The 13,510-nt window shown below is 51.8% G+C and overlaps 1 protein-coding gene and 1 long non-coding RNA gene across 3 annotated transcripts in view; one reads left to right on the forward strand and one right to left on the reverse strand.

The window, feature by feature from the left end:
* Positions 1 to 8,503: 8,503 nt before the first annotated feature.
* LOC102469409 (uncharacterized) lies at positions 8,504 to 10,231 on the reverse strand. Of its 2 annotated transcripts, none has more exons than XM_006148587.3 (4): positions 10,056 to 10,231; positions 9,600 to 9,672; positions 9,237 to 9,330; positions 8,504 to 9,045 (listed from the first exon to the last, which is right to left on the reverse strand). In XM_006148587.3, exons 1-4 carry the CDS (start codon positions 10,155 to 10,157, stop codon positions 8,514 to 8,516), a joined length of 801 nt encoding a protein of 266 aa, XP_006148649.2. In that variant the 5' UTR covers positions 10,158 to 10,231; the 3' UTR covers positions 8,504 to 8,513. The 2 variants fall into 2 exon arrangements, with proteins under 2 accessions (XP_006148649.2, XP_014443313.1); XM_014587827.2 differs by having other exon boundaries at positions 10,042 to 10,229.
* Positions 10,232 to 10,319: 88 nt separating this feature from the next.
* Positions 10,320 to 13,510, forward strand: part of LOC102469845 (uncharacterized) — a 27,700-nt gene continuing 24,509 nt past the window's right edge. Inside the window, exon 1 of the long non-coding RNA XR_334571.3 lies at positions 10,320 to 10,648. This is a non-coding gene — a long non-coding RNA (uncharacterized LOC102469845). The remainder of the gene's footprint in view (positions 10,649 to 13,510) is intronic.

The following is a 13,510-nucleotide window of genomic DNA, read 5'->3' on the forward strand; positions in this document are numbered from 1 at the left end:
CACGCTGCAATCCCTTCTCCTCCATTATCCTCTCGGGATCTTGGGCACGCACGCACACATGCCCGGCGTGAGTTTAAGCCACCGGATCCGGGACTTTGAACCGTGGTGGACGACATGGGAGTCCAGCGACATAGCCATTACGCTAACTGCTGGTCCCTGTTCAACCTTTATTACATTTGAGATGTCCATGAAGACGGAAGGTGAACAGCCCAAGGACTGAAGTTGGGGCTAGAGAAGCAATCTTCGGGCCTTAAGCAGGAGTCTATAAATTCATGGCCCTAGATGAGGCCACGGGAAAGGCGGGAGAAAAAGGCAGTCCAGCCTGGGCCAGGAGGAGGACTAGCACAAGAGCTAGAGACAGAGGCCGGGGATGGCAAGGGACGAGGACGTTGGCCTGAGCGTGCGAGGGGTAGGAAGGTGGGGGTTTCAGCAGGCGCCTCCAGTCATGTCACAGGCTGCTGAGAAGTGGAGAAGAGTGAGGACAGAAACACGCCTGGAGGTCTCAGCCACACGCAGGAGGTCTCAGTATGAGCGTCTGTGACTAAGTGCTGTAGCTGCCAGTGTCATGGCAGGAAGGAAAGCGGCACCTGTCGGGAGGACTTCCTGGAGGAGGCTCCTGGAAGGAAGAGGGGGTGGGAGAGAGGTCCAGCTGTTTCTTCCTTTTCCTTACACACTTTGCAATGGCACGCTCTCCAGCTGCTTCCTCCCTCTCCCAAATGCTGCAGAACCAACCGTTCTAGCTGCGGCCGAAACTGCTCGGAGTCCTCCCTGGGACCCATTCTCATCTGCTCCCTTAGCAGGAGACTCCCAGATGCTTTCGCTGTGCGTGTACCCAAGTGCCGCGTGGCCTAAGGGGTGAGGCGCCTGACTGCAGATGAGAAGATGGAGGGTTCGAGTTCTTTGTTTCCTTTCGTGGGTGGAAGTGAGAGTGGAGAGTGTGCCACGGAAGCCTGAGGCACACTGCAAGGGCACAGGATGTGGGGCACTGCCCACTCCAATACTACTCGTTCCGGAACCTCTGCTGCCTGAGAGTGTCGTGGTCGCCAAGTCCTGCTCCTGGTACTTTGTATCTCAGCTAAAGAAGAGGAAGACGTCTTCAGAGGAAAATGTCTGCTGTGGGCAGGTGTTCGAGAAGCCCCTGCTGCAGACGGAGAACTCAGGCGTCTGGCCGTGCTATGTCTCCCTGCAGCACCCGCAGCGTGTGCCGGGCATACTGGGACCCGACCGCAGTTGGCGCTGTCAGCCGGTGCTACCGTGACAAGGCGCCCAGCAGATCACGGAGGTGGGGGAGGTGGCCGGCCAAGTGCAGCCCACTGGCTTGCTGGCTGGCAAGTGGTTCTGCAGCTCCAAGATCAGTTCCTGCATCGTCGTTGGCAGAAGCTACATTTCACCACCAAGAGGCTCAACGCCTTCTTCTAGGCTCATGGCCCACCACCCTGGGGCAGCCCAAATAAACTCAGGAAGGGCAAAAATTAAATAAAAATAAATAAATAAATAAAAATAAAACCCCCAGTTTCCTCTGCAGCTCAGCATGGTCGAGACAGGGTTTTGGGCCAGGATATGCCAATAGCAGTGTGTAGGGCTTCCAGGAAATTATTATTATTATTATTATTGTTTTTGCTAGAGGGATTATGCATTCATGCAAGAGAGGGGAAAGTGAGAAAGCACCAGCCTAAGGTGGAGGTGGGGAGTAGTCCCACAGCCATCCTTTCACGTTTCTCCTTTTGAGATTTTGGGCACCCACACACATATGTCCCACATTTTCCAAGCCACTGGGTCTAGGATTAGAACTATGTTGTCAGCCATGTGGGATCTAGCTGCCTTAAACATCACGCCACTGGCTGACCCCAGGAAATCTTAAATGGAAGGAGAATCCTTTGAAGTCTCTTTTAGTCACTGACTGGGATGTAGGTGTGATGGCTGGAGCTTGAGCAGCTCTATGGGTCATAAGGTAGAAGTCATGTTCTGAAAAAGACAAGATGAAAGGACAGAAGGAGCCTAGAATTGTGATGATTTTGTGAATCCATCCATCTAACTCTGAGATTACTTTATATAAGATTTCGGAATGTGTAAGAGAAATTAAATTTTATCTTTTATGAGTAACTGTTATCTGATTTCTCTTTGACACTTTGCAAAATCTAATCCTAACTAAAATACTAGCAACACAAGGATTGTCTAGGAGCAGAGGGTGGGAGGGCATGCATCTGCGTTAGTGGCTAGTCTCTGGTGCCGTCCCTGCTTCCTCCCCTACCTCTCCAAACACGCCTTTCTTTAGCCTCTTCATCTGAGACAACCAGGGTGCGTTTGGTTTCCTGTTGGGACTCTGCCTGGTACAGCACCTTCTGCTCAGGCCACAAAGACAGCTATGGACAGAGGCAGGACAAGAGACAAGGGAGAGACCCCAAATCAGGAGAAGCCAGACAAGATAGGGGTGGGAAGGTGGAGACAGAGAGAGCTGTCCATCCCGCCAGAGAGATGGCTGGATTCTGTATGGCCAACTGTGGTTTGAACCCTACATGGACTCAGTGGCTTGAAAAAACATGCCGGGTGTGCGTGCCTGCCCAAAGTCCCAAGAGGAAAACAGAGGAGAAGGGATTGTGGCATGGCCATCCCCTGGGGGGTGCTTTACAGCAATAATAATAGTAATAATAATAATAAAAGATCAAATCAGTGGGAGACAGATATGGAGCAGACAGAGAGAGACAAAGAGGTAGAGACAGGCATGGAGGGAGGGAGAGACAGAGACATAAGGAGATCAGTCAGGGAAGTCCAGAAAGACAGCAGCAAAAATGGTTGCTGTTGAGAGGCCGGAGTGACAGAAGATGAGACAGAGGCCCCAGCAGACAGAAATTAGAAATGGGGACAAACGGAGAGAGGGAGAGCAGGGAATACAAGAGCCAGAGGTGGAGTGACAGAAGGACCCCTGGGCAGCGACGTAGAAAGGAGAAGAAATGACCCAGCACATTCATTTAAAAAGCTCTCCGCTGGGGCTGGCAGGTGGCGAGGTGGTTAAGGGCACTGGACTCCCACGTGGCCGATCATGGTTCGAGTCCCAGATCTGGCAGCTTGCTGTCTCACTTTCTCTCTTTCTCTCTCTCTCTCACTGTCCCTCTCTGGTCAAATTAAAATAAATAAATAAGATAAATAAAATAATTCATTCACATAAATAAGTGAATAATAGCTCTAGGCTGTAAACCCGAACTCCCAGAGCCTGTGTCCCGCTGCTCGGGACCCTTCCTGCCTCATGCCTGCACTGAGGCCAGGACAGAGGAGTTCGGTCTTTCTCTGACGGTCAGTGAGACCGGAGCCTCCTTCCGTGGCAGCAGGTGCAGCAGCAGGTCCCATGGTGTGTGGGGGTGCTGAGGAGCGTTTAATGAAGGGAAGCCACATGGGATGCCGAAGCAGAGTGGGAAGCAGGGAGCCCCCCTGGCCTGGCGGGCCAAGAGGAAGTGGTAGGTGACTCCTGGATGTCAGTGGTGCAGGGGCGGCAGAGAGGGCTACCCACAGGACACTGCCTCTAGTGGGGCAGCACAGCCGTTGCCCAGCCTGCGCAGCCGGGAAAATGCAGGGAAAAGCATGCCCACTTCTCTCTATCCTTCGTCTGACCTGCTGGTGCCTCCACCGGTGCCACTCAGGAAGCCGCAGGCCCAGGAGCTGTGCGATGCGGCCCAGGAGGGGTGACAGCATGCCTCTGGGTGCAGAGGAAGGGCAGAAGGTGGGATAGCAGATACCCAGAGGCAAATGGAAAACACCTAGCACACCAGGTCCGCTCTCCCTCGGTGGGCTCAGAGGATGAGCTCCGGCTGACACGGCCATGGTGCTCTATGTCTCTCTCAGCCTCGGTTTCCCCGTTGTGAATTCAGATGCCAGCTTCCTAGGACTGTCACGAGGAGGAATTAGTCAACACTGTGTCTGCAAAACACAGCTGGCTGGGGGCCTGTTGCGCTGTAGCACGTGGCAGGCTGATGGGAGCTGTGGCTTCCTCCTTGTGCTGAGCACCCCCAGATCTGTGAGGAGACCCTCCATCCCCAGGTTGCCAGTGAGCAGAGGCCCCGGAGGCCTATAGAACAGGGGTCCCACAAAGCATGCACACATCCCACGGGAGCGAGGAGAAGAAGGCAGGCCACATGACAGTCCCCAAGATGGCTTCTAGAGAAAGTCAGAATTCAGAGTCCCGAGTTTCACTTTAATATTTAAAAATCCTTCTCTACAATTTCAAGCATGTACTGAAGTAGACGGAACAGCGTAGACGGAACAGTGTATCCCATCACCTCACCTCAGCAGTGAGCAATTCACGGCCGGTCTCATCTCTTCTGTATTCCCCCATCTTTCCCCGTATTATTTTGAAGCAAATCACAGACATTATGTTATTTCAACCATGAATCTTTCATCTGCATCTAAGAAAGATAACTTCGATACCATTATCACATAAAAAATTAAAACGAAGTCTTTGCTGCCCGAGTAACAAGCACGCCGCGCGCCCGGATTCGGGTTCCAGGGGGCGGAAAGAGGGCTCCTTGGAGAAGTGGCTGATCTAGGACCAGCACAGGAAATGGCCAAGGTGAGCCTGGAGGTCTTGCAGTGCTGGCAAGTATGGCAGCGCTTAAAACAAACACAACGGAAGCGAAAACGAAAACCCCGCACTTCGGCAGCTGTGTCAGAGGAACACGGGAGTCACCCGAAATAGCTCCCAGTGGCCCAAACTGGAACAATTCGTGCAATGAAAGAAATACACTAGTATGGGATTATTACACCAAGAATAAAATAAACAGCCCCGAATCCATGCTGATATACATAATTGAGTAAATAAACAAATGGGGAAGAAGAGGGAAACCTTCCATGCAGAAGAAAGCTAAGAAATGTACATAGAGATGCTGCCCTCAAGGAGGGGAGCCTGGGCTGTTCACGGTGACTTCCTTACAGAGAGTACAGGATGGAAGGCGGGGGTGACTTCATGGGGAGAAACCTGTCCAACCCCTCCTTGGCCAGGTGGTCAAGGGCCACATCCATGGTTAAATCATAGGGCCATCAGGTGGCATGGTGGTTAAGGTGTTGGACTCCCACATGTAGACATGGTTTGAGTCCTGGACCTGGTGGCCTGAAAATCACACCAGGCGTGTGTGCGTGCGTGCCCAAAATCCTGAGAGGAGAATGGAAGAGAAGGGATTGTGGCGTGGTCATCCTCCCGGGAGATGATTTATCAGTTTCCCTTTCTCTCTCTGGAAAGTGCACACACCCTATGACAAAAACTTAAATAATAATAATGATAATCAAGGAACCAGTTGGCTATATCGCCGGATTCCCTTGCAGTCGACCACAGTTCAAGTCCCGGACCTGGTGGCTTAAACTCATGCTTGTGCGTGCGTGCCCAAGATCCTGAGCGGAGAATGGAGGAGAAGGGATTGCGGCATGGTCATGCCCCCGGGGGGGTGATTTCTTCCTTTCGGTCTCTCTGTCTCTCTCTGTCTTTCTGGCAAGTGCACGCGCCCTATAGCAAAAACTTCTCCAAAAAAAAAAAGTGTCAAACCACGTTGATAGTTGTATACATCTTATATATGCTGAAATTCACTTGGCACTTTGTTTGTGACCTGCCTCCCCAGAGCCATGACCCTAGTCTAGTCATGAGAAAAACATTAAATTCCAATAGAGAGACATGCTGCAAAATACCTGACCAGTCTTCCTTGAAACTGTCCAGGTCATCAAAAAGAAGGAAAGCCTAAAAACCTGTCAGAGCTAAGGGACTCATAAGGACTCATGATGTCGAAATGTCCTGGGACAGAAAAATGACATCAGGTACAAATTCAGGAAATCCAAATTAGAGGCTTCAGGTCAAAATAACGTATCAATATTGGTTCATTAATTATAACACAGGTACTGTATTAATGTTAAGATGTTAATAATAGGGGAAACTGGGTATGGGGGAATGCTCTGTACTGTTTTCTCAGTTTTTTCCTGTAAACCTAAAAACTGTTGTTTTAAAAAGTCTATTATTTAAAAATTAAGCCTCGTGGCCCAGTCACTGTAGTACCACACGGGAAGTCTGAATTTCAGTCCCAGACCAACCTAAAGAGGCGAGGTGTCGTGCTCTTCCCCTGTAGTCCTCACTGGCTGGGTGGTTGGGGGCTGAGACAAAGGATAGCAATTTCAAGACCCTGTCAAAAATATCCCCCGTTCTCTCTCATAAAAACAAATTTAAGTCTTTAATATCTACGGATATCTAGAAAGTGCTCAGATTCTGACCTGTCATGCATCACAGGATTCAAATTGGTCCCCACATTTCAACTGGGTATAAACTAAGTTTGCTTTTAAAAAAAGTATTTAATTTTGTTTATTACTATTATTATTATTTTTCATTTGCTATAGGGCATGGGTGCTCACCAGAGAGACACAGACAGAGAGAGAGAGAGAGAGAACATGAGAAAGCAAGCCGCCAGGTCCAGGACTGAAACCATGGTAGGTCATTGAGGAGTACAGCACTGCAACCACCACACACCTGCTGGCCCCAGTGTGCTTCGTTTTTAATTTGCCTGAGGGCACGACACTCACCAGAGAGAGACAGAGAGACAGGAAGATGGAGGAGAGGAAGAAAGTACCCTTGCCCTCCCATTGGGGCATGGTCATGCCACAGTCCTTTCTCCTCCATTTTCCCACCCCACTGGGATCCTGAGCATGCATGCACATGCACCCAGTGTTTGTCTTTTTCTTTTTTCTTTTTTTAGAGAGATTTTTGCTATAGGGCCCATGTGCTTACTAAGACAGAGAGACAGAAACAGGATGGATGACCATGTGGCAATCCCTTCTCCTCCATTCTCCTTTTGGGATTTTGGGCATGCACGCACACGCACCCAGTGGAGGTTTAAGCTGCCAGGGCCAGGACTCAAACGCGGTCAACTACGTGGTAGTCTAGTGGCGTAACCAATACGCCATCTGCTGACCCCATGCCCAGTGTTTTTCAGACCTCCCGAGTCAGGACTCCAACCACCGTCACATGCATGGGTTCTGGCTCTCGTAACCACTATGCCATGGGTCTGGCCAAAACTTCTGCTTTTTTAAAAGTTTCTGCACGTATGTTCGCTGGAGAGAGACAGAGGGAGGGAAAGTGAGAAATTACACCTCAGGGAAGATGGGCATGCTACAATCCCTTCTCCACTCTCCTTTTATGATTTTGGGCACACATATGTGTCTGGAGTGTTTTTCTTTCTCTTTCTTTTTCTTTTCCCTTCTTTCTTTCCCTTTCTCTCTCTCTCTCTTTCTTTCTGTCTTTCTTTTTCTTTCATTCTTTCTTTCTTTTCTGTCGTGTTTTTCAAGCTTTCAGGACCGAGACTCAAACTGTGGAGTCGGCCATGTGGGATCCTGCTGCCCTAATCTCCGCACCACCTGCTGGCCCTGACTTTTGCCTTTAAAAAAAAAAATTGCCAGAGGGCACATGTGCATGTCAGAGACAGAGACAGACAGACAGACAGAAAGACACACACACACACACACACACACACACACACACACACAGAGAGAGAGAGAGAGAGAGGACGAAAGCTCCCCCAGGGTTTTTTCAACCCCAACATGTTAAACCATGGGTGCTGGAACTCAAACCACGGTCAACCATGTGGGATCTGGCTCACCTAGCAGAAGGCTACAGAGCTGGCAGTTATGAACTAAGTTTCAAAGGAGGTAAGGAGAATACGAGAGGAAAAAACTTCTCAGTGCATGTGTATCTTGGGCAGGAGTCTGAGAGGAAGGTGGGAGGTAAACGTGTTTGCTTGTCTCGATCTGAGCATCATATGCAGGGAAATGGAGTTTCAGGCTGGAGATATGGGGACAGTTGGCCTTAAGACGTCAATCAAAAGAAAGCTGTAGGGACCAGCAGATGGTATAATGGTTACCTATGGGGACAGTTGGCCTTAAGACTTCAATCAAAAGAAAGCTGTGGGGACCAGCAGATGGTATAATGGTTACGTCACTGGATTTGCACACGGCAGACTGTGCTTGGAGGCCTAGACCCTGGCGACTTGAAACTCATCATGGGCATGTGTGCCCAAAATCCTGAGAGGAGAGTGGAGAAAGGATTGTGGCATGGCCATCCCCTCTGGGGGAATTTCTTGTTTTCTGTCTCTCTGTCTCTCCGGTGAGCACACATGCAAAAAATCTCTCTAAAAAAAAAAAAAGAAAGAAAGAGGAAAAGAGAAAAGAAGGACTGCGAGATAGGGTTCAAGGTCTTTGAGGTTCCCTGTCTTGTGTCCATTGTGTTGTCAATGATGTCTCCAGGATGAGCCCCAGAAATGGGACCTGGGCTTCTGACACAGATCTGACACCAAATCTTAGCCCTGCTCCTTTGGCAAGGAACTGAATTCTCTGAACTTGGTTCCTCATCTACAAATGCTAGTGGATATCCAACCTCTCAGGGCTATTGTACAGATGAACAAAAGAGTTCCTCTGAAATGCCTGAGATCTTTCTCTCTCTCTCTTTTGGGACAGAAGAGAGAAAGAAATAGACGCGTGCTGACCTAAGAAAATATTTATTTTGAAGAGAGGTGCGGTAAGGGGTTGTCGCTTGTGCCCAGAGAGCTGGCGGCCTCCTTGGCTGCGGGTGCGTGCCGACCTTTGAGAGGTGAGCTCTTGGCAGGGTTTTTGATGAGAACCTGAGGCCAAATTGCCATGGGGGCCAGCGGCCGCAGGGCCTGGGAAGCCTTGCCTGCCTTAGGGCAGGACTGGAATTTGGCCTTGGGAGGAAGCTTCGGCCCTGCTTTGGGGGCCTTCGTGTGGCAAGCTGAACGAGGCTCCCTCTGAGGCTGGTCCTCCACAGAGGTGGGCTCCTTCTTGGATGCCAAGGCTGGGAAGGTTGGCGGGATGAAGCAGGAGGCCGGGGTGGGCTGGGGGTGCAGCATCACCTTGGTCCTCAGGCTGCACTCACAGAGGCAGGGCCCAGTGAGGGGGGGCAGGGAGAAATACTCCTCTTCCCACCATGGGGCCTGCTCCTGGGAAGGCTTGGGCCAGGCCACCAGCCCCCACACGGACTCCTGCCTGGGCTCTGCAAGGAGGGTCTTGTTCCTGAGCAAAGGGGGGAGGAAGAATCAGATCAGGGTTTGGGGAGGAGACAGAGAAGAGGTGACTACGGAGGGGGAGGGATCATGAGAGACCAAGGCAGAGTCAGGGCAGACCAGAAAGCAGGACACTGGAGTGGGGGTCGGGAGAGTCAGTGAGCTGGGCAGAAGGCAAGGGTGCCGGGTGGGGACACACACCCCGTTTCTTCCTCCTCCTTCTCTTTGTCATGGTTGTCCTCTGTTGGTGTCATCTCAGGGACAGATTTGGAGATAGCATTCACCCATCTTTCCTCTTTCAAAAAAGAAGGGAAAAAAATGGTGAGGGAGGAGGGGGAACCTCAGACCAGGAAGGGATTTGGGATTGAAGGAGGACTCTGGCCCTCCCCACCTCTCTTCTCCCATCTCCCAGCTAACCCTTTCACCCCACATTCCTGCTTTAGCCTGCCTGTTCCAGGCTGTGGAATGCCGTTCCCACCATCCGGAGTACTTATCCAGCCTCCTCTCTGCCTGATGAAAATACCACCATTACGCAAAGATGCTCAAAGCCAGACCGGTCTTCACCTTGAAGCGTTCCTAGCTTAGATGCCCTCAGCCTGGCACTCCTTTCTGATGGTCGAGACCACATAGTCTGCACCTGGCACGTAAGAGAAGCTTATTGAAATCCTTACTGCATCATAGTGGGTTAAAAGACATCTTTCTCGGGACCAGCGGTTAGCGTACTGGCTATGTCGCTAGATTCCCATGTAGTCGACCGCGGTTTGGGTCCTGGACCCGGTGGCTTGAAACTCACACCAGGTGCGTGTGCATGCGTGCCCAAGATCCTGAGAGGAGAATGGAGGAGAAGGGATTGCAGTGTGGCCATCCCCCCTGGGGGGTGATTTCTCGCTTTCTGTCTCTTTGTCTCTGTCTGTCTGGTGAGCACACGCGCCCTATGGCAAAAACCTCTCAAAAAAAAAAAAAAAAAAAACCGGAAAAAAACCCCCAAAAAACAACTCTCTCTAACCGGCACTTCCTTACTGATCGAGACTCGTGGTCATCTCTGCTCCGGCCTGTCCTTGAGGAGGATCTGCACATCCACTTGCTGAATGGGGGAAAGGTCATGGGACCCACGCCATCCATTCCATCCTCCCTCCCTGGGGTGGGAGAGGGCGCAGCAGGCTGTGAGGGAAGAGGGCCCTATCTCAGTGCTTCCAGGTCTCCAACAAAAATAAGCTCCAAGGTGCCAGCCAAGCCTCCAAATCCCATTGTGACATCATATGTGTGGGTTGTGGACCACACACCTCTAGGAGCCATTGTGGCTTCACCAAATGTGGCCTGGGTGGACGTCTCTGGAACTTGACTGCTCTCAGCTTTCTCCAGACGCTCTGAGTCACAGTCTCCCACATAGAGCCCTCAGCGCATTTAGGGATGAGGCATTTGCCTGCTTCCTAAATCTCCCGCCAGGTGCTAGGTGTGCTGAGCTGGAGGGTTAGGACCTGGGGTGAGGCAGGGGATTGGTGTGAAGGGCATCTCTCATAGGACAAGACCCCGGCAGTAGCTCGCTGTGCAATACCGGCAGAAAGGACTCCTCGCCTCAACATGACACACTCAGGGCTCCACTCCAGCCGCAGGTAAGGCTGAGGACAGGAACTCCAGTGGGCTGAGATGAGCCCTGGGAGGAGGTGAGACCTCTGGGGGCTCTTGCTATGTGCCGGGAACTCTGGGGACAGGCTTTCTTACTCTTTGCACGCTTAGCAGACCTCGTTTATATTGCCTTCAAGATACATCCCCCATCTGGGGCCAGTGGTTAGCGTAATGGCTATGTCACTGGACTCCCACGTGGTTGACTGAGGTTCGAGTCCCGGACCCGGTGGCTTAAAACTCACGCCGGGTGCGTGTGCGTGTGTGCCCAGGATCCCGGGAGGAGAATGGAGGAGAGGGTATTGCGGCGTGGCCTTCCCCCCGGGGGAGGTGATTTCTCGCTTTCTGTCTCTCTGTCTCTCTGTCTGTCTGGTGAGCGCACGCGCCCTATAGCAAAAGCCTCTCAAAAAAAAAAAAAAATACATCCCCCATCTGCTTGTCTTCGCCCTCTCCCCCTCAGCTCACCATTCTAAGCCTCCACCCTCTCTTGCTAGAATATTGCAACACCCCCTAACCTGTCCCACTGCAGCCTCGTCCCTCTTAGTCTGTTCTCAACAGTCACAGGTGTCCTTTTAAAAGTAAAGTCAGAACATGTCCGTCTTCTGCTCAAAATCCTCCAGTGGCTGTCCGTCTCACTCAGAGAAGCCGTTCCTTATAAGACTAGTGATCTGACCACCTCTCTGCCCCTCCCCTCTCCTCTCCCCACCCTCTCCTCTGCTCCCATCAGGATAGCTCCTGCCTCAGGACCTTTGTGCTTGCTGTTCCCTCTGGAATGATTTCTGAAGGCACTGGGGGTCTTCGGCTGCCAGTGCCCTTCCGGGTTCAGGCAGGGCTTTCCATTTTCTCTATCCTTCCTCGGCCAGGCCCCTCACCGTCACCCCCTGCATTCTCGCTCCCCACCCCAGGAAGAAGTTCTCCTGTCTTTCCTAGCTGAAGTCCTTTCTCTGGCTCCCTTTGGTAACACTCACCTCGACAGATTTCTATTCAAAGACCGACAAAAAATACTTACACACTGACTGAATCCAGGTTGATTATGAGGATCTGTTTTGGCCCAGTAATGTAGCTGGACTCCTAGGCCTGGAATTCATTTCTAAGCAAGTAAGCCAAAGGGCGTGCAGGGATCTCTCTGGCCCCGTGGCTGGACAGGGAGCCTCCCGTCGTGGTGAGATGCCTGTAGCGACCGGAAGCTCCTTGCCACACAAGGCGGCCCACTCTGCTGTAACAATCCGGAACCACCAGAAGGGTCGGCCTTGTTTTCAGCCACAACCTGACTCTTGTTTGGTGTGTGTGTGTGTGCACGTGCTTGGATGGGCACAGTGGAGGGACTAGCAAGCACACAGCCACTTTTGGAAAATGCTTTTTGGTTTTTGTTGCAAAAAGCGCCATAAACTGCTTTCGTTAACCTCGCTGAGTTGGTGGTCTAAGGGCAGCGTCAGAGAGAGCTTATCTTGGAAGGGGCCTCATAGTCTCTCCAAGGGTCTGAAGAGGAGGGAGGAGAGGGGAGATGGAGAACAGGAGGGAGGAGAACTCCCAGGACAAGGCTCACAGGGGGAAGTGGAGGAAGGCAGGAGGGGGCTTGGCTGCTATGAAAAAACTCGGTTGTGGAGGGAAAAAAGTGAATCTTGAAGTCTTCCATTGACAGATACCCCCAGGAAAGAGCTTTCTCTTATGCTCTTTATGTTACGATATTGTATTACACTGACTTTCACTTTTTAAAAATAATTATTTAACTGTATTGGTGATGATTTCATCAGAGCCGGGGAGAGAGAAAGAGGGAAAGTGAGAAGGCAGCCACCAGGTCCAGGGCTTGAACTGAAGTCAGCCATGTGGAAGTCCAGCGCCTTAACCACCGTGCCACCTGTTGGCCCAGTTTACTCTTTTCTGAGCCCAAACTGTCCTTCCAGCTTCAGAATCCCGCCTGCCGTCCCTTTCAGGCTTCCACCCACGGTCCCTCCTCTTGGTCCCTCCTCTCGGTGGCTCTCTGCCCCAGACAGCCGCCCTCACTGGGTGGAGCAGGGCAGAGGCTCCCCTGGCAAGGACTCCCTCCTCCTCCTCTCTAGGTGGAGCTCCAGAGGGACAGGAAGTGGGTATGCTTGGAGAGAGAGAGAGAGAGAGAGAGAGAGACTTCCCCCAGCTACCATGCTGGCCCCCAGCCAGAGCGGAACCCTGAGGCCTTCTGCCCTAACTGCTCTGGGCGTCTGCTCCAGTCTCCTCTTCCAAGGTCCCCGAGTCCGGGGCAGTCAGACCAGCTATGTAATAGTATGGGCTGTGGCACAAAGTCGCTGTGTGACCCTAGGCAAGCCGCTTTCCCTCTCTGGGCTTCGGTTTGCTTCTATGATAAAAGAGAAGGTAAACATTATAGTCCATGATTTAGTGACGCCAGTTACTCGGGTGGGAAGACAAGGAGGAAGTTAAGGCAATGAGGGTTTTTACCCAGCAGAGTCCAGCATGTTCTTCAAGGGACAGCAATTGGGAGGATTATCTGAGTAACACTCCCAACTACGCCAGCAATCCCAGGCACGGAGCCCCGGTTTGACCAGCTCCCAGAGTCCGAGAACACGTCCCTCAGCTTCTCTTCTCTGGTTCCAGCCCGGCCCCTTCCAGGGGCTTTAACCCTGTTTACAGAAATGGGAATTTGCATGATGAAAATAACCCCGGTCGGACTGTGATTTTACTGCGTTTGGCACGGGGTTCGGAAAAAGCGGCTGCATAGCCAATTACTGGAATTTTTAAACACAAATAATATTTTATGGGATCAGTGGGCTGGCGCGGGGCCGCCGCACCCGGCGCGACTCCTCCGCCCACAGACAAGCTCCGATTGTGCGGCGGGGGGGCGGGCCCGCGCCGGGGGG

The sequence above is a fragment of the Tupaia chinensis genome, unplaced genomic scaffold, assembly GCF_000334495.1.
Source record: "Tupaia chinensis unplaced genomic scaffold, TupChi_1.0 Scaffold000238_1, whole genome shotgun sequence".
NCBI lineage: Eukaryota > Metazoa > Chordata > Mammalia > Scandentia > Tupaiidae > Tupaia > Tupaia belangeri.